The sequence below is a fragment of the Ascaphus truei genome, chromosome 14, assembly GCF_040206685.1.
Source record: "Ascaphus truei isolate aAscTru1 chromosome 14, aAscTru1.hap1, whole genome shotgun sequence".
In the NCBI taxonomy this organism is placed as follows: Eukaryota; Metazoa; Chordata; class Amphibia; order Anura; family Ascaphidae; genus Ascaphus; species Ascaphus truei.
Window position 1 is genome coordinate 50,322,860 of NC_134496.1, and position 19,841 is coordinate 50,342,700.

General features: G+C 43.9%; 1 protein-coding gene across 8 annotated transcripts in view; it reads left to right on the forward strand.

Annotated features, from left to right (window-relative positions):
- Positions 1–15,485, forward strand: part of LOC142466129 (cytochrome P450 2J2-like) — a 28,257-nt gene extending 12,772 nt beyond the window's left edge. For all 8 annotated transcript variants that reach the window (XM_075570926.1, XM_075570923.1, XM_075570925.1 and 5 more), the window contains 8 exons: positions 297–459; positions 714–863; positions 3,709–3,869; positions 4,364–4,537; positions 9,154–9,295; positions 10,171–10,358; positions 11,143–11,284; positions 14,734–15,485. In XM_075570926.1, the coding sequence (XP_075427041.1) occupies positions 297–459; positions 714–863; positions 3,709–3,869; positions 4,364–4,537; positions 9,154–9,295; positions 10,171–10,358; positions 11,143–11,284; positions 14,734–14,912 (1,299 nt within the window). In that variant the 3' untranslated portion in view covers positions 14,913–15,485. The remainder of the gene's footprint in view (positions 1–296; positions 460–713; positions 864–3,708; positions 3,870–4,363; positions 4,538–9,153; positions 9,296–10,170; positions 10,359–11,142; positions 11,285–14,733) is intronic.
- The last annotated feature ends 4,356 nt before the right edge of the window (positions 15,486–19,841 follow it).

Below are 19,841 nucleotides of genomic sequence, written 5' to 3' on the forward strand. Positions count from 1 at the left end.
TTTCACATAAACCAGTAGTGTCTCAAATGTAAAACTATTCTTCCTTGTACAAAACTATGGTGAGATCCTTAAGGAACAACCTGTTATGGAGGGATCACTCTGGCTGTACGGTATACTACCATGAGTCCTCTCTAAAGCAGGGATAAATCCTCCAGATCTACATGCAAAAAAGCGATAGAGAGTCACAAGGACGTGCTAACATGGTGATTACATTCACTAGGAACTGGCTGATGTTTCAGTCCTAGTCCTGGATTTTCCTTGTTTGTAGAGATCATAAAGTAAACATATTCTTCCAGTTATCACGGACCTATGGAAACATCATGACGGTTTGGGCGGGACAGACGCCCATGGTTGTGCTGAGTGGATACAACGCAGTGAGAGACGCTTTTATCTCCCACTCCAAGGAGTTTGCTGACCGCTTGATAACTCCGTCCTTTCAACTTTTTGTTGGTGAGAATGGTAAGTCTGATGGCCCCTCTCTGTCCATCTCTCATCCTCTTTTTCCTTTTATTAGGTATTTCCTACTTTCCATCTACAGAGCTCATCTTGTTCTATCAAAGGTTGGAATCAGTATGACTAACTCTATTCTACCCAGCCATGTATTCCTTGTCTACATTCTCTGAGTATTATATATAATGTAGAGTGGATATATAGATGACATACTGTATGTATTTACCTGTAATCCTAAACAATATCAAATTCTCTGAGCTCAGGTATAGCTATAAGTAACGGGCACATGTGGAAAGAGCAGAGATGCTTCGGACTGAAGATTCTGCGGAAGCTGGGACAGGAGAAGGAGGGTCTGGACTGGAGAATCCAGGTGGAGGCTCAGAGCTTGGTGGGAATGATTTCTGCTAATCAAGGTAACTATCCCACCCACTCATTGGGGTCTATTCTAGTAGCTTCAATGACTTTGCTGCTATCTGGAGCGATGTGGCATGTTCCTGATGAACGGTTTGTCAATTGTGTTATGATGGTATTCAGAAAGAATCTGAACCATCTCAAACCGTGAGGCAGGAAAATGCCAAAACTGTTCGGCACAGCAGAAACAATCTGAGATCTCTTTGCTAAGTTCTCCCCTTGCGATTTTCTCGCAATCTGAGCTGCACAGAGAGAAGCCGCCTCTCCCTGCACAGCTCTTACAGGCGATCTCCCTGCACAGAGAGAGCTGCATCTCCCTGCACAGCTCTTACAGGCGATCTCCCTGCACAGAGAGAAGCCGCCTCTCCCTGCACAGCTCTTACAGGTGATCTCCCTGCACAGAGATGATGCCTCTCCCTGCACAGCTCTTACAGGTGATCTCCCTGCACAGAGAGACGATGCCTCTCCCTGCACAGCTCTTACAGGTGATCTCCCTGCACAGAGAGAAGCTGCCTCTCCCTGCACAGCTCTTACAGGCGATGTCCCTGCACAGAGAGAAGCCGCCTCTCCCTGCACAGCTCTTACAGGTGATCTCCCTGCACAGAGACGATGCCTCTCCCTGCACAGCTCTTACAGGTGATCTCCCTGCACAGAGAGACGATGCCTCTCCCTGTACAGCTCTTACAGGTGATCTCCCTGCACAGAGAGAAGCTGCCTCTCCCTGCACAGCTCTTACAGGTGATCTCCCTGCACAGAGAGACGATGCCTCTCCCTGCACAGCTCTTACAAGTGATCTCCCTGCACAGCTCTTAAAGGCGATCTCCCTGCACAGAGACGATGCCTCTCCCTGCACAGCTCTTACAGGCGATCACCCTACACAGAGAGCTGCATCTCCCTGCACAGCTCTTACAGGCGATCACCCTGCACAGAGAAGCTGCCTCTCCCTGCACAGCTCTTACAGGCGATCACCCTGCACAGAGAAGCTGCCTCTCCCTGCACAGCTCTTACAGGTGATCTCCCTGCACAGCTCTTAAAGGCGATCACCCTGCACAGAGACGATGCCTCTCCCTGCACAGCTCTTACAGGCGATCTACCTACACAGAGAGCTGCATCTGCCTGCACAGCTCTTACAGGCAATCTCCCTGCACAGAGAGAAGCCGCCTCTCCCTGCACAGCTCTCATAGGCGATCTCCCTGCACAGAGAGACGATGCCTCTCCCTGCACAGCTCTCACAGGCGATCTCCCTGCACAGAGAGAAGCCGCCTCTCCCTGCACAGCTCTCATAGGCGATCTCCCTGCACAGAGAGATGATGCCTCTCCCTGCACAGCTCTCACAGGTGATCTCCCTGCACAGAGAAGCTGCCTCTCCCAGCACAGCTCTCACAGGCGATCGCAGGTTTTATTTACATTTTAATACTAGTGTGTGGGAGCAGGGGGTCTCCTGAGCTGAACCACACTCATTTCAGCCTCGAAGACCCCCTGCTTCCCGAGATACAGGCCATTGAGGGGCTAGGTTACCACACTGGCAATGAATGGGCATATTGTTTAGTATTGTGTTTGTATTGTGTTTTAATGTTTATTGTGGGTAGCAAGGGTGGGTGAAGGTGGTATTTGGCCCGTGGTGGGTGTTTATGCCTACTGGGTGGGTAGCGGGAGGGGTTAACCTCTTTATTACCTTAGCTGTAGTAACTGATGAGGTAATGAAAGGGTTAACTCCACCTGCAACCCCCACCGCAAGGCCTAAACACCCACCATGGGCCAAATACCACCTTCACCCACCACCACTACACACAATAAACTGGGCACTGGTAGTTAGCCCCTTCATTGCCTTAGCTGTTGGCCGCTAAGGTAAGGAAGCTGCCTGTAAATGTATTTTTATTGCATAGGATAGAAGCCGGAGGTCTCCGGAGCCGGTATTAATGTGTATCAGCTCCGGAGACTCCCGGCTTCAATCCGATGCAGGAAAAATGCATTTTTTTCTAAATCCTGCTCTCACATCCCATCCCGCCACCCTAGGGCTGGTGACAGGAGATCTGCGAGAAACGAGCAATTCCAGAGCTCCAATGAGATTCTCAAGACTACTAGAATAGTGTTAGTTTCTCAAACTGGAGCTATTTGGACTTTTGGCAGCTCCCGCTCGGTGAGTTTGGCCAGGAGCGAGAACTCACCATAAAATGCAGTCCCCGTATAATTTGGCCAACTCATCGAGGCTTTCTGAATAGCAACCTTGCCAAATTGTGCGAGAACTGCTCAAAATCCCCTGAGTTGGGTCCCGAAACTACTAGAACAGGCCCCATAGTCTTGTATAGAAGATTCCCTGCGGTAATGCTGAATTGGAATCATTACAGCTTAATTAATTACCTTTAAATTGGGTACTGGATACACTCGGGGTGGGGAGAATCTTTGTATATGACCTCTTCCATATAATACATGACCTCTTCTATATAGTACATGACCTCTTCTGTATAGCACATGACCTTTTCTGCATTGTATATGACCTCTAGCAGATTAGCTTTATATCCTGATCCACTAGTTTACAACCCAACAACATGACGCCAACCACAAGGTTATGAGGCAGTGGCAAGTTGTTTACCATTGTTTTAGAGTTCTGTTAAACAATCAGTGGTACTGTGCTTCATTCGGGAGAGCCTGATTATGTGAAAGAATCCTTCTTCCAAAAATGTTATGTTATATGTATCCATATAGCATGGACATTCTCGTTATTAAGTAATAAAGGGAAGCATGTGTAGTTATGTAACAAAAAGTAAAGATACTCAGCACTTCCCTCGCTCTACAGTCACACTTTGACCGCTACTTTTTCATTTCTATGACCTTGCATATCCTCAGGGAGGCCTCTTGACCCAAGAGGTTATTTGACACTAACTGTGAACAATGTGATCTCTGCTGTGATTCTTGGACACCGCTTCCCATTGGAAGATGAGTTATTCCAGCAGCTCATGGAATCCACAGATTATCTGATCAGCCTCTTTGGCACCAACTGGAGGAAGGTAAGGCGCCCAGTTTGGAGCGCAGCGTGTGAAAGCGTGCGTGGCATACTCAGCCAGTGGTAGCTTCTAAGTCTCCACTGAAACCCTTTGGGCTTGTGTGTCTTGTAGAAACTGGAAAACCAAACAGTGAAACATATAAACAATCCTGTCAGACATTGTCTTATGAAATAGCACTGCTTAGTAAATAAAGGTCCGTAGACATTATCAACATTTATATAGCGTCCTTGTCCAGGGTGCTGTACATTTGTTAGTACAGACACACTTTAGGGTTTTGGTGCCTGAAGCACAGGGAGATAAAGTAACTTGCCCAAGGTCACAAGGAGCTGACACCGGAAATTGAACCAGGCTCCCCTGCTTCAAACTCAGTGCCAGAGTCAGTGTATTTACTCACTGAGCCGCTCCCTCTCCTTACATTCTTATGTTGCCATATACAGTAGTTACTTTGCAAAGACTGTGGTTTGAAACCCAATGATGTATTCTGTTCTCCCAAACAGGCATACGATGCTTTTCCTTGGTTGATGAAACACCTGCCGGGTCCTCACCAGAAGGTGACGGCGCACATAACCTTCCTAAGACATGTCATGATGCAGGAAATTCTAAATCATCAAAAGAACCTGACTGGGAAACCCTACGATTTCATTGACTTTTACCTGAAGCAGATTCACAAGGTGAGTGTGTGGCCCGTGAGACCTGTGAGAAAATGTAGGAATGGAAATGACCTTAACTCCACCTACAATAAGGCTTTTACTTTCAACCTTTTTTCTGCCTGCTGGATGCAGGGGGTCTACTGTAACACAGACACATGTGGGCCGCTGGCTGTGCTCAGGTTCTGAGTATTTAGCTCTGATTTGGAATACAATTTATCTCCATCTTATTCATTGAAATAACAGTTACCTGTCTGTAACCGGGCGTCCACAGGTTAACACGAACCCCTCGTGGTATTCCTGTCTCTCCTGGATCCTGGAAGATAGAGAAACAAAACTGAATAAACAAGTAAAATTTGCTCGTGACAAAAAAGATTATGAGGAAAATAAACAGCGGAACTGGAAAAAAGACCACGTTTCCGTGATTAAAGAAGTAATTGAAAATGAGGCTAACATAGCAGTCCCTGCAGAAAAACCCATTAAAACGTCACAGAAAAACACTGAGCAAATAGTACAGAAAAATAAAGTGACAAAACAACAAGGTCAAAACAAGAAAACTGAAAACAGAACAGATAATAATAAAAAAGAATATAAAAATCCAGGAAATCCCAAAGTAAAATATGAACCCCCCAAACAGTTAGAAACTGAAGAGATTCAGACCTTTAGGAATTATAGGGAGAGATCACCCATATGGAGACCAGAGGAAAGAGAGGAAAGAATGGAGAGGGGTGGAGAATACAACAAAAGGTTTACTCCTCCTTTTTTAGAGCAGCGCAGGGGACACAAGCTCTTTCACGAAAACAAGAGAGAATACAGAAGGGAGTGGCAGGAACCCAGACAGGTAGAGAGAAAAAGGTCAAGAATCGGCATCTCAGAGGAAAGAGAGGAGGAACAAGAAAAAAGAAAAAGGTCCAATGCAGAAAGAGACTGGTAAAAAAACAAAATGTATTTAACATCAGTAAGCATCACCTTACAGAAGTTGAAAGTAAGGTTTTAGAAAAAGGACTGAATTTTGCCCAGGTTCAAGGGCCTAACATGTTCAATATATATACATTGATGTACAAAAGTGTGTTAGGAAGTTAACCCTTAAAAAATACTTCATTAAAGATGCTGTATCCAGAACTGCATGTATGAATAACATACCTGTGGCATCAAGAAAACCTCCTCTCACTACATTAAAAAATCCCTCTACCTTTTATCCTAAAGTTTGTAGGGGTAACCATATCGATACATTTGCGGATATGGTGATAGGAGATTTGGAGAGTCTAAGTCAGGACTTTAAGTGCAAGAAACAAAATCTGACGATAGTGGAAAAAGAAGCAGTCAAATCACTAGCTAAAAATAATCAGATAGTGATAAAATCTGCTGATAAAGGGGGTGGGATAGTAGTCATGGATAAGGAATACTATCAGGAAGAATCACAAAGAATACTTGATGACAGGGCCACCTATGCCAGATTGGAGGGTAATCCAACCATGGAGTATGGAATTACGTTATCAAAATGGTTGGAAAAAGGCTATGAAGATGAAATTATTAGTAAGAGAGAGTTAGAATTTCTGATTGTTAAACAGCCTAAACTCCCTATCTTCTATTTCATCCCTAAGATATATAAAAATCCCTTGAGACCCGCGGGAAGACCCATAATCTCGGGAATCGGGTCCCTGTCATCAAATTTATCGCAATTTGTGGATCACCTATTGCAGGAACATGTGGTTAAAATACCATCCCACCTTAAGGACACATCGCATGTGCTACAGATCATGCAGGATCTCACATGGGATGACGGTTTGATTTGGGTCACATGCGACGTAGTGTCCCTCTACACTATTATAGACCATTCTAGGGGTCTGGAAGCTGTTGAGTGGGCTCTAAGTAAGGATGTTACTATGGATGCCTCTGTCAGAGTTTTTCTTGTAGAGGCTATAAGATATATCCTCACCCACAATTATTTTTCTCATGAGGGTCGATACTACCTCCAGACGTGCGGCACTGCGATGGGTACCAGGTTTGCACCTAGTTATGCGAACATTTTTATGGGTATGTGGGAAGAAAATCATATCTGGAACCACAACCCATATGGTGCAAACCTGGTACTTTGGAAACGCTACATCGACGATGTGCTGTGCGTCTGGAGGGGCAATATCGATGAACTAGAGGCCTTCAAGATTCATCTAAACAATAATGATTACAATATTAAATTCACCTTCAACAACAGCACCCAGTCTATAGATTTCCTGGATCTCACTTTATACACAGTCAATAACAGGGTACATACTAAAACATTTTTTAAAGAAGTAAATGCTAACTCTTATGTACTGGCGTCTAGCCATCACCACTCAAAATGGATCCGAAATATTCCGAGGGGGCAAGCTTTGAGAATAAGGAAAAATTGTTCACAACCAGAGGTATATGAAGAGCAGATTAAGGATATGGGTGAAAAATTTAGGGATAGAAAATACAATAAGGGACTTGTGCAAAACGCCATAAAAAATGCTAATGACACAGATAGAATCACCCTAATCAAACCCACGAAAAAGAATCCAGTGGATACCGATAAAGTGTTTATCCCATTTATCACACAATATAATGGGATGTCTCATGACATTGCCAAGGTGTTAAACAAACACTGGGGGATTTTACAGAGAGATCCCATCCTTAAGTCTATTCTACCAAATAAACCACAAATTGTGTACAAAAAATCCCAAAACCTGAAATCTCAATTAGCACCAAGCTGCCCAAAAAAGAACTTGGGATCGATTCCAACCATGTGGCTGGGAGACCTTAAGGGTTACTATCCCTGTAAAAAATGTATAGGCTGTAGCTTTGGACATAAATGTAAAGGATTCACATCTAAAGTCACTGGGAAAAGTTATGTTATCCAAACTTTAATCACTTGCAAAACAAATTTTTGTGTGTATCTCTTAGAATGCCCTTGTGGGTTACAATATGTGGGGAGGACGGGAAGACCCCTTAAGAGAAGATTTGCGGAACATGTTTACAACATAAGAAAAGGTTTAGAGACACATAGTGTTTCAAACCATTTTAAGATACACCACAACATGTCACCCGAGGGTCTAATATGCATAGGGATTGATTGCCCAAAATTGGGAATCAGAGGGGGAGACAGATTACAGAAGGTATCTCAGCAAGAGAGCTTCTGGATCTACACCTTAAAGACTCTCTCCCCCAAAGGTTTAAACATCGATTTTGATCTAGCTTCCTTCCTATGAGGGCCCCCTGATTCCATTTCATGCTATAGAGATTGCAAGGGTAACTTAAACAGTGGATTCACTCCTCACTGGAGCTGCATGTAAATCATCATTTAAGTCATTTTTAATTAATTTTATACATCTGTTCCTTCTTTTATAGCATATATTTCATATTTTAATCAATTATTTTTAATTTTTATCAAATGCATTTAAATAATGTTATATTTGTCAACAGTTCATTTCACCACGGAGGTTTTCAATCCCACTGCAATTAATCATCATTATCAGTGAATACATCTGTGGTGCAGTTAACTGTCTATTAAGCTTCGACCTTTAATGAGTTAAAAAAGAGCTATTTAAGCACAAGGGATTGCATAGGCTCCACAATCCCCTGACGAAGTGACGTTCCCCGTCACGAAACGCGTAGGGAGGAGCATAAACGGACGTCAACTTGGACTCTCATCCACTCTCCGGTCAGTTCACTGAACAGTGACGTCAGCACGCCCAAGCCTGGATAATGCGAGACACACGCGATCAGAGGCAGGAGCTGACAGAGACTGGGGTTTGCTGTGGGACAGCCGGGTCGGGCGTTTTAATTGTTTTTAAACTCACGGATCTTGTGAGTATATTTCTGCACCTAGCCAGGATGCGTTATTAACGTTGTTTAGACTATTGCGCAATCCTCTGTCTTTTATACCCCCCGCTGGAGATATATACAGGAGACCAGTACAGAAGGAGAAAACACTTTCCAGAGACGGAGTTTCTTCCAGGATCCAGGAGAGACAGGAATACCACGAGGGGTTCGTGTTAACCTGTGGACGTCTGGACCAGAAGAAACACAGATACAGATTCTCTCAATTGCATGCGACCCACCCTAAATCTAAACCACAGCTTGTTGCATAAGAGAGACTTTATTCAACCCAATTGGAGGACAGAGTCCATCATACTAATAGACATTGGAAAAGGACTTCACTCAATTGTCACATATCCTTTATTTCACATTGAATTGTAATCACAATTATCACTGTTTGTATGCGCCAGGTATTGTAATTCCACTTTTGTATCACTATATTGTCATAGGGTTCATTTGAGATTGTTCCCTTAGTAGAATCACCAGGCAGCTATTGTACACGTATTTATGCACTGCACATTTACAAATTTGGTCTAGCGCTAGTTTAGTATTTTTGTTAACACTACCTGTCTGTAACCGGAAGACATCCAGAAAAGCTTCTTCAGGACACCCCTTGACAGACTAGAGTGTAGGAATAACTATGAATTACCCATCACACATGTTTGCCTCATTTTATACGTGAATGTGGGATTAGCTGGTTACCCGTTAAAGACATCCTGGCTGGGGTGTCCGGAGTAGAGAGTTAAGAAACACAGATCCAGACAATGAACATCTGCTATTCTTTTTCAAATCACGCACAGACCAAAGATGACCCTTCCTCATCCTTCAGGGAAAGCAACCTGGCTCAGGTGTTGGCTGAATTCTTCTTAGCTGGGAGTGAAACCACCATCACCACATTACTCTGGGCCCTGCTCTACTTGGTGGCCAATCCGGATGTCCAAGGTAAAACATGGACAATAATAGGAAGAGGTGTAGGACAGTGGTTCTCACCTCCAGTCTGCGACTGAGCCACTGATTGAGCCAACTGTGCTGAAGCTGGGATATCCATAACACCAGACCTGTTGGGGGGCCTTGAGAACTGGAGTTGAGCAGCGCTGGTGTAGGAGACAAAGACAAAGGACAAGAGAAAGGGAGGGGAATATTTACAACAGGTAGACAAAATATTGTGACCCATGTGTGTCAAGGTAAAAGTGATGAAACTACGGGGTTAAAAACGGCACCTGCTGTATAAAAAAAATCCTTGTTCTTCCAATGGGTCTTTACTTATGGATGAATCTGGTGAAGTGTTTCACCCCATAATTGCACCACTTCTGCCTTGATACATGATACCTTTGAGAGTGTAATGTAGACAGTAAAGTATTGGTTTGGCCAATGACATAAAGAAACAGAGGCAGGAGGGCTGGTGAAACATAAAAGATGGCCTGTGTGATAGATAGATAGATAGATAGATAGATAGATAGATAGATAGATAGATAGATAGATAGATAGATAGATAGATAGGACAGACAGACAGACAGACAGACAGACAGACAGACAGACAGACAGATAGACAGATAGATAGATAGATAGATAGATAGATAGATAGATAGATAGATAGATAGATAGATAGATAGGACACACAGACAGATAGACACACAGACAGACAGACAGACAGACAGACAGATAGATAGAATGTAATCACTGTTTGATAGATGCAAATATTTGGAACCCTGACTTCACATTATTTTATCCCAAATGTACCCAGTGTAGAGAGGATTCACAGCCCCCCGAATCTCTCCCCATCCTCACTTCCACTGCTCCCCTTTTCATCTTCCCAGAGACTGTGCACAGGGAGCTGGACAAGACTTTTAAGTCCTCCCAGGTGATCCTCTTTGAAGACCGGAAACGTTTACCGTACACCAATGCCGTGATCCACGAGATCCAGCGCTGCGCAAACATTGGTCCCTTTGGTCTGCCCAGGCAGTGCGTGCAGGACACCCAAGTGCAGGGGATCAAGCTAAAAAAGGTAGCAAAGCCCATTCAGCGGTGTGTGAGGCCAGATATCTCATCTCCGCCTTCCTGCTTCACGGGTAATAATGTTGCAAAGTTATTTGGGAAAGAAAGGTCTTCTGGGATAAAAGATTGAAATATCCCAATCCTCTCCTCGGGAATCAGGGACATCATTAATTTGTGATGTGCTGTAATTAATGACATGGAAACATGGAAAGGCCTTTAGATTCATTCCTAATCTCTATGACCTCTCTTAGAACTGCCCAGACCTGTCTCCTTCACAAGTACTTTTCTCCAGCAGAGAGGAAGACCCCGAGATTATGCCTCCTCAGGATAACTTTCAGTGGACAAACAACATAAGAATGTTCTCCATAGCTTTAAATGCCTGGGGGAAGAGCGCATGACCTCTGCAACCGACAATGTCCCCCCAGACAAATCTCATGCCCCCCTGGGGGGCACGACCCCTTGTTTGCGCACCCCTGATCTACCCTACCCTGAGAGTGTTCAAAAGCTTGTAACATATAATCTACTTGTTGGTCCAATAAAATGTATCATACCCCCTACTCCCTGACCCTCCTCTGTTACTACTTTGGCCCGTATAGAAATTATTTGAATTATTAACACACAACAATGTAGCTGCTCCCAGACTGATCTTTAATCTAGATGAGTTCATTGAAATACGTTCTTGTTCATCTCCTTGAACCTTCTACTCGTGTTGCTAATCCCTTACTCTTCTCGCTTAGCCTATCTTCCTTTATCTTTTCTCTCTTCATTGGTGTCCTTGTTATTTTTTTCATCAGGGCACAATTGTCTTTGCTAATTTGGCCTCGGTCCTCAATGACCCCAATCACTGGGACACACCGACGCGTTTCAACCCCAGACACTTCCTGGATAAAGATGGGAAATTTCAGAGCAATGCGGCTTTCCTACCTTTCTCTGCAGGTAACACGCTGTTATTAATATTATTTGTTCTAATGAATTTGTCCAAACCATGTGTACCACATGTTACAGGATAAGCGCATGCATATAGGATAAGCGCATGCATATAGGATAAGCGCATGCATATAGGATAAGCGCATGCATATAGTACATAGGACATTACTGACAAAGTACAGAGATACTGACGCATTATAGCAGCAGGCCAAGCTGTCAGAGTTTTTTTACATTTATTTTTTCCCCTTTAATATGCGCATCACTACAATCCACACAAAGATAAGTAATTAGCTATGTTGCTGATCGATCTTTTCTCCTGTGATCGATTAGCGAAGATTCGGCTCGGGGGTTCACTAAATGGCTGCCGAGGAGAATTGACTCAGTATCTGTGACCAGGGCCGGAGACAACTTTCCCGGGGCCCAGGACTAAAATTTCTACCAGGGACCCCCACCCACGTGTCGGTGGCCTTGCAAGAAACCCTCTCCCTCCCTCCCTGTTTTCTCTTACACTCACCGCCCCCCCCACCCCAATATTATATAATATATTATAATGTATAATAATAAAAAGTTAAAACAAATTATATAAACACACACTATATATATATATACTAAGTCTGCACTTTCTTCTATAAATCAGACAGAAAGATGTCCACTATCCTGGGACTAAGTTTTATATATATATATATATATATATAAAACTTAGTCTCAGGATAGTGGACATCTTTCTGTCTGATTTATAGAAGAAAGTGCAGACTTAGTATGGAAGTGATCCGTCCCACAGATTGAGTCACTAAGGCTTGTGAATAAGAAATCCATACCAGACTTTACAATGATTCTGGTTTCCCTCAGCTGCTCTCCTAATTAAGGAACAGGAATATATTACAGTGAGGTTTGCTGCTCCAGTCTCTCTATTAGAGCCTGGAGGCTGGGGCATGCTGCTCCCCTGGATCCAGTTCAGGGTAGACCCCAACCCTCCTCCCACGTGTTTCAGCATCTGAGGATCTAATGGGACGCTGTCCCCATCTCACAGTTAAGGACTCAATGTTATCTCTGTTTGTTATTTAAAGTTGGTAACTGGCTTAGCCAGCCAATATTGCAGATAGGGATAAGCATGTTAGTTACACTCCTGACAGGAGTAGATGTTATTTTTATGAGTTTGATTTGACTTAAAGTGACGGTGTTTAAAATATATGTAGTGTCACTAATGGAGAAATAAACCGCTGAAGGTTGAGGGCTGAGTTCCCCTTGTGTGTATACACGTGTTTGTCCCCCTTTTATACAAAACAAACCCTAGAAGACTGTGTCGGGAAGAGCCTGGGCAGGCGGCAGCGCTACATAGAGGGAGAAGTTTGCCACATTATATATATATCAAAAACGAATAGACGATACCGTTCTGTGGCTAACAAAATGCTTTTATTTGTGCAAGCTTTTGAGATACTGATCTCTTCTTCCGGCGATGTTACATGATACTGGTACATGGTACTGATACCTCTACATCTATCTATCTATCTATCTATTTATACATATACACACAATTAGCCCCAATCCCCAAACACACACACACACACACACAATAAAAGCCCCCCTACCTACACACACACACACACACACACAATAAAAGCCCCCCTACCTACACACACACACACACACACACACACACAATAAGCCCCCCTACCTACCTACACACACACACACACACAATAAAAGCCCCCCTACCTACACACACACACACAATAAGCCCCCCTACCTACCTACACACACACACACACAATATAAGCCCCCCTACACACACACACACACACTCACACACAATAAAAGCCCCCCTACCTACACACACACACACACACACACACACACACACACACACACACAATATAAGCCCCCCTACACACACACAATAACACAATATAAGCCCCCCTAAACACACACAACACACCTTGGGTGGTATAAGGGGGGCCTGGGGCATGTGGGTTTACCTGGGGCCCTTGGACGGGCCTGCTGGAGCAGCATGGCCAGTAGAAGGCAGAGCCCTGCAGGCCTGCGGAGCCTAAGGGAGGGGCAGATGGGTGGTGCCCGGGGAAGGGGAGGGTCCTGCAGGAGGGACAAAGGGGGGCGGCCCCAGAAAAGGGGAGGGCCCATCTTTCCTTCACACAGAGAGAGGGGTAGTCGGCTTGGAGGCCAGGCCCCTTGCCTGTCCGGGCCCGGGACAGCATTCCCGCCTGTCCCCCTCTGTCGGTAGCCCTGTCTATGACTTTGTAAATGGTTGCTATAGAAATAAAAAAGGCTTGTTACATTATAATACATTAAAAAATATATTCGGAGTTGTTGTTTTTTTAAATGCTACAAGTTTTATTTATTTATTTATAAAATATTTTACCAGGAAGTAATACATTGAGAGTTACCTCTCGTTTTCAAGTATGTCCTGGGCACAGAGTTAAGATGACAAATAATACATGGATAGAAATACAGTTACATAAATGAACAAGGTATACATTATATACAAGACATTGCATGCACAGTTATAGAAAATATATATTATGGGCGTATGAAACAGTTACAGACCAGATTAAAATGTGAGACAAGTATTTTCTCATAGTAATAAAAAAACACACATGTAGGATATTGCTTGGTCTGCAGCTTTAAGAAGTATACAATACAGACATAAATGAAAATGAGTTCACAGATGAGAACAGGCCATGGAAAATATTTCAGGTGTCACAGAGAAGTAGAGACAGATTTGGCAGAAAGGAGACAGCCCTGTACAGAACGGTGAGATCTGCAGGAGATTAAGGATGTGAGGTATGAGAAGAGGAGGAAACGCTTGCAGGTGATGGAGAGTAGAAAAGGATACTGTATTTTGGAAACCTGGGAAGCTGCTCCCTTTTATGTGTGATATCACGATGTCCCGAACAGGAGTTTGCATGGGAAAAGCCCCCTCTCTACTTCTTCCTTATCATTATTGGCTCTAGCAGGAACAGTGGGGCTAGAGGTTGAAGAAAATGCTTGATTGACAAGCGCACCCGTCTCCCTTCCCCCTTTCAGAGGCCCAGAAAAAAAGAAAATTGTTCTTATTTACCAAAAATAAAAGAACAGTCAAAAATTCACTTTAAGTCTGATCACATTTGTTAAAGACTATTGTTTCCTAAGTGAGAGGGAGCGGCTTAGTGAGTGAAATTACAGAGTGTGAAGCAGGGGAACCTGGTTCAACTCCCGGTGTCAGCTCCTTGTGACCTTGGGTAAGGCCACTTTATCTCCCTGTGCCTCAGGCACCAAAAGCATAGATTGTAAGCTCCACGGGGCAGAGACTGTCTGTAACATTCCTATGTGCTGCGTACCGCGAGCTGTCCAGTCATTGTGACGCGCATTGAGTCCCATTGGGAGGAAAAGCGCTGTATGAACTAAAGTTATTAAGTGTTTTTCACAAACTAACATGCATTGCCCCTTTAATTTTCTGGCAGGGCACCGTGCGTGTTTTGGAGAACAACTAGCAAGCACCAAGCTCTTCCACTTCCTCACCAGCCTCCTGCGGGCGTTCACTTTCCGGCTGCCACAGGGGGTAACAGAGATCAATTTTGAAGCGATCATTGGAACCACAGTTCAGCCTCACCCGTACCAAATCTGTGCCTTCCCCCGATAGTGTGGAACCCCCGAGTGCTGCACAGTCACTGTGCCTTTTCAGCCCAGGTTTGCAGCAGAGAAACACATCGTGACAATGTGTGTGATTACCTGAACTCCTGACTGCATTGTGTCTTTTCCTGGCAGCGCTGGGTAACAAAGAGCTGAGGTCTTTAGGGTGAAGGACTTCACCCGTGCTGCACCCTTACCACGCCCTACCACGCCCTACCACGCACAGACTCTCCCCCAGCTTTCAGACTTTTAAAAACACCCTGAAATCTATTTGCAGGCGCCTTATATGGCACCCCCTGATATTCACTCCCCCAAACACAAACAGGATGAGCTGTGCAGCTGGACCAAACCCCCTCCTGAGACACACTCGCTGGGACAAAGAGAGGCCAACTGTACCTTTTGTTTCAACTGTGCCCCTTATTCCCTCTAGATTGTCAGCTCTCCCGCCCAGAGCCCTCATTATCGCCTGTATCTCTTTGCATTTGATTCTTCTTATTTGTATGTCCTTCTACTTGACCTAATTACTGTTCCCCCATTGTACCATACGGCGGAATATATTCTGTCTTAATAAATAAATGATGATGATAATAATTTCAGCTACATTACTGCCTCACATCACACAAACTCTTATTAAAGTGCTACATAGGGGGTCATGCACTAAGCAGTGATAAGTGGGTTTTCTGGGTGCTATGCACAAAGCAGTGATAAGTGGGTTTTCTGGGTGCTATGCACAAAGCAGTGATAAGTGCTTTTAAGTGAGATAACTGCCTTTATAGCGTGATACTGCCTGTTGTGAGATTCACAAAGCAGTGATAACACTGCAGTATCGTGCTATAATGGCATGTTTTCCCACTTAAAAGCACTTATCACTGCTTTGTGAATCTCACAGCAGACAGTATCACGCTATAAAGGCATTTATCTCACTTAAAAGACTTATCACTGTTTTGTGAATCTCACAGCAGGCAATATCACGCTATATGGCTTTTTATCTCACTTAAAAGCACTTATCACTGCTAGTGCATGACCCCCATAATCTGCAAACTTAACTACAACATAATTTCTTTCTGATGCCTTGAACAGTTAGTTCTGTTCTCAGCTGAATCTTTTGTGCGGCTTTTAAACCCAATCTCCCTACAGGACAAACTCAGCTGAACCTATTCTGTGATAGGCCCCCCGCAGCTGAGCCATGTTCCTCTTACCTCTGGACATCCCTGTTTCCTGGTCACTGAGCAGGTTTATCCACAAGGAAAGAAGACCTGCCCAGTAGACACAAACTGGCCGGAGTCAGACCTCACGCCTGCCACTAATTACAAAGGTGCCACGTCATCAGGAGATGACTTTGTGATTTTATTTTCATGTGAAAACCAGCACGAAAAAAATAAAAATATCTTGGTTGTCGCCAGAAGTTGGGAGACCAAAGATTTGGGGGACCCCCTGGATTATGTAAACTTTAAAAAAAAATAAGATGTATTTAACCCATTTGTTGCTGAACAAAGACTGTGGTCATGAACTTCCCCAAGTGACAGGAACGGAAGAAGAAGGGGCTCCATTTCTGTCCTGAACGGAGCAGTAAACACAGTCTCTATCCTAGAAAATGAACAAAAACAGCAGGACTTCCCCTCGATGTCAGAAGGACCCCTAGAGTTCTGGCCCGTGCACCGTTCAGAGAACCTCATAAGTTCAGCCTACAGGTTAAACAGAATTCTGCCTCAAAGATCCTGCTCCGAGATTCACTAAAACAAAGAAAGTCAGCGGAACGAGTGGAACAGCGCAGGAATTGTGTCCGCGTGTTAGCCAGGGCTGCGTGTTGGAGCACCACGAGTGTCAGATTACAGGAGGAGCATACTGGTCAAGTGAGGAGGTAAGGGCAGAGTTGTCATTTGTAACAACACTTATCAGGTCTGAGGAGGGTGGAAGTAAAGGAAGTTTAGATTTGATGCTGGATTACTTCGACTGAAGGTCAATGCAACACAAGTTGTGAGGATAGCATAGATAGGCTGGAGGTTAATGCAACACAAGTTGTGAGGATAGCATAGATAGGCTGGAGGTTAATGCAACACAAGTTGTGAGGATGGCATAGATAGGCTGGAGGTTAATGCAACACAAGTTGTGAGGATGGCATAGATAGGCTGGAGGTTAATGCAACACAAGTTGTGAGGATAGCATAGATAGGCTGGAGGTTAATGCAACACAAGTTGTGAGGATAGCATAGATAGGCTGGAGGTTAATGCAACACAAGTTGTGAGGATAGCATAGATAGGCTGGAGGTTAATGCAACACAAGTTGTGAGGATAGCATAGATAGGCTGGAGGTTAATGCAACACAAGTTGTGAGGATAGCATAGATAGGCTGGAGGTTAATGCAACACAAGTTGTGAGGATAGCATAGATAGGCTGGAGGTTAATGCAACACAAGTTGAGAGTGGGACAGACTAAAATGCTTAATGTGAAAAACGCTTAATGCGGATAAATGTGCCAAGACATACACCGATTGCCTTCAAACTTTGCACAGTACGTGCTTGCTTAATGTACATAATTTGCACTGCATGGTATGAAAAGCCATTACATTTTCAGGATAGCCTGGGGGAGTGCAAAGCACGTACTGTGCAAAGTTTGAAGGCAATTGGTGTATGTCTTGGCACATTTATCCACATTAAGCGTTTTTCACATTAACCATTTTAGTCTGTCCCGTTGTGAGGATAGCATGGAGAGGCTGGAGGTGAATGCAACACAAGGTGTGCGGATAGCATGGAGAGGCTGGAGGTGAATGCAACACAAGTTGTGCGGATAGCATGGAGAGGCTGGAGATTAGGTGTGAGGAGGGTGAGAGAGGGACAATAAAATGAGGTTATGGTCAGAGAGTGGGAAGTAGGAGATTGAGAAATTGGAAGTATTTTAGGGTCAGAGGAAAACATGAGCTGGTACATAAAAGAAGTCAACCCCTTGGAATTAGATCTGTTGAGGCAGATTCTCTTGTGAGATCTCATGGTTTCCTATGGAAAAGATGAGGGACAGTAACAAAGGGGAACATTTAGAGATGGCTAACAGTGGAGTCGTAGCACAAACTCATTGTGCAAGCGCCAAATGGCACTTTGCTCCTCCGGTTAAGAAGCAAAACACATTTACTTAAAAATATATACAATACAGTAGTAATAGTGCAAGTCATTTCAACTTACAACAATCAAGTCTAAGATACAGACTTAGAGGAACACAGGGGGGCTTATGCAGAGAGGCACGTTAAGGTACAAATCGGCAGGTTTGCGCCAAAATTTTCAGCTTTGTAAGAGATAGTGGCGAGAATTTGTCGGGGCTATTCAAATTCGCCAGACGTGTGGCGAGAAGCGTGATCTCGCCACTACGAAATAACGCAAGATTCCAGTAGCTCCGATGCGCATGAACGCGCCAATCGGAGCTACTACATGGCGCGTTTAGTTGAAATTTTGCCCGCCAACAAAAGTTGGCTGTATTGTGGGCTAATACCGCGCGGCTCAGAATGGCGAGTTTCACGCCAAGTGAAACTCGCCTAATTAGCCATTTCCTGCACACCGCGCTACGGAGTTCCCTGCATACCACACCAATAAATTCCAATCCTGTGGCGAATTTAAGCAGTACCTCTCTGCATAAGCCCCAGGATTTGTGAATAAATAAATTCTGCAACTAACTTTCCGAAGATAAACGTAAAAGAAGAAACTAACAGACACAACCAAGCCTGAAAGTTTGACGTTTTTCTGAGAGGTTTAGTCTGTTGTCAGAGTTCCTTTTCTTACATTTATTTTCCATCTGCTTATTATTGATTTCCCATCTGGTTATTATTGATTTCCCATCTGGTTATTATTGAAGTCAAATCTGTCCCAATAATATCAACAACAACTCAAGCCACAGATATTCAATTTAATGAAATCCTTGTGGTAAGAATCAGTGCCCAAAAGTAAGCACAACCCTATTTCAAAATACTACTTAATCCACTGCCATTTGAGAGCCAGAGAACAGACACATCACAGGTCAGCCTCACAGGGTTCCTCATCACCCAATCTATCTAGGGGGATTTGGAGATGCAGTACCCTCCTTGGAAGAAAGAACTGATAGAAGTGATGGAGATCACTGATGTGTTTCTGGCCCGAGTCATGTTTATTCCTCCTCCTGCAGTTTCTGAAGATTCAGTGGTTGACGACATGACCACCTCGGCCAAGATTTCGTCCCCTTCGTTGGAAACCTGTGGTTACTGAATTTCCAGCTTCATCACAATTCACTCATGGAGGTATCACTACTGTTTCTGAGCCCAAGACTTCTCTCTGGCCCCTGGTCAGAATCGTGTTAACACTCTGGTTCTACCAACTGGTTGTCCCCATGAGGAGAGGTCATCTACCCACAGTCCCAAACTAGCTATCTTTAAAAATATTCGGCATTTGAAAAGAGACAGAACCCTGGGTAACCAAACATTAGTGCCCTTCATGCACCTACTTGATCATATGTGGGCTCATCCATACAAGATCTTGAAAACATTATATATACGTTTGTCAAATAGAAGGTGTTACAGACTGAGCAGCGCCAAAAACATGCAATAGAGAACTTTAATATTTGCAGGAAATCTGCCTTTTCCCTTCATTTATAAAGTTGTCTCCAGAGCTTGCTAAGACCTATGGGAATATCTTCACCGTATGGGCTGGTCCGATCCCAATCATTCTCCTGAACGGTTATGAAGCTGTGAAGGAAACCTTCATCTCCAATTCCAAGGCATTCTCTAGACGTTCGATGACGCCATTCCTCAAAGACTATGCACATGGGTATGGTAATTAAGTACAGTACACACATTAAAATACTGTATCACTGGGTTGCTAGTATCAGAGTCTGTACATGTTCTCTGTTCATTTGGAGAAGTATGGAAGCATTTTATACTCCAAGTGAAACCACAGATATTTAACAATTCATCACTCAGGACC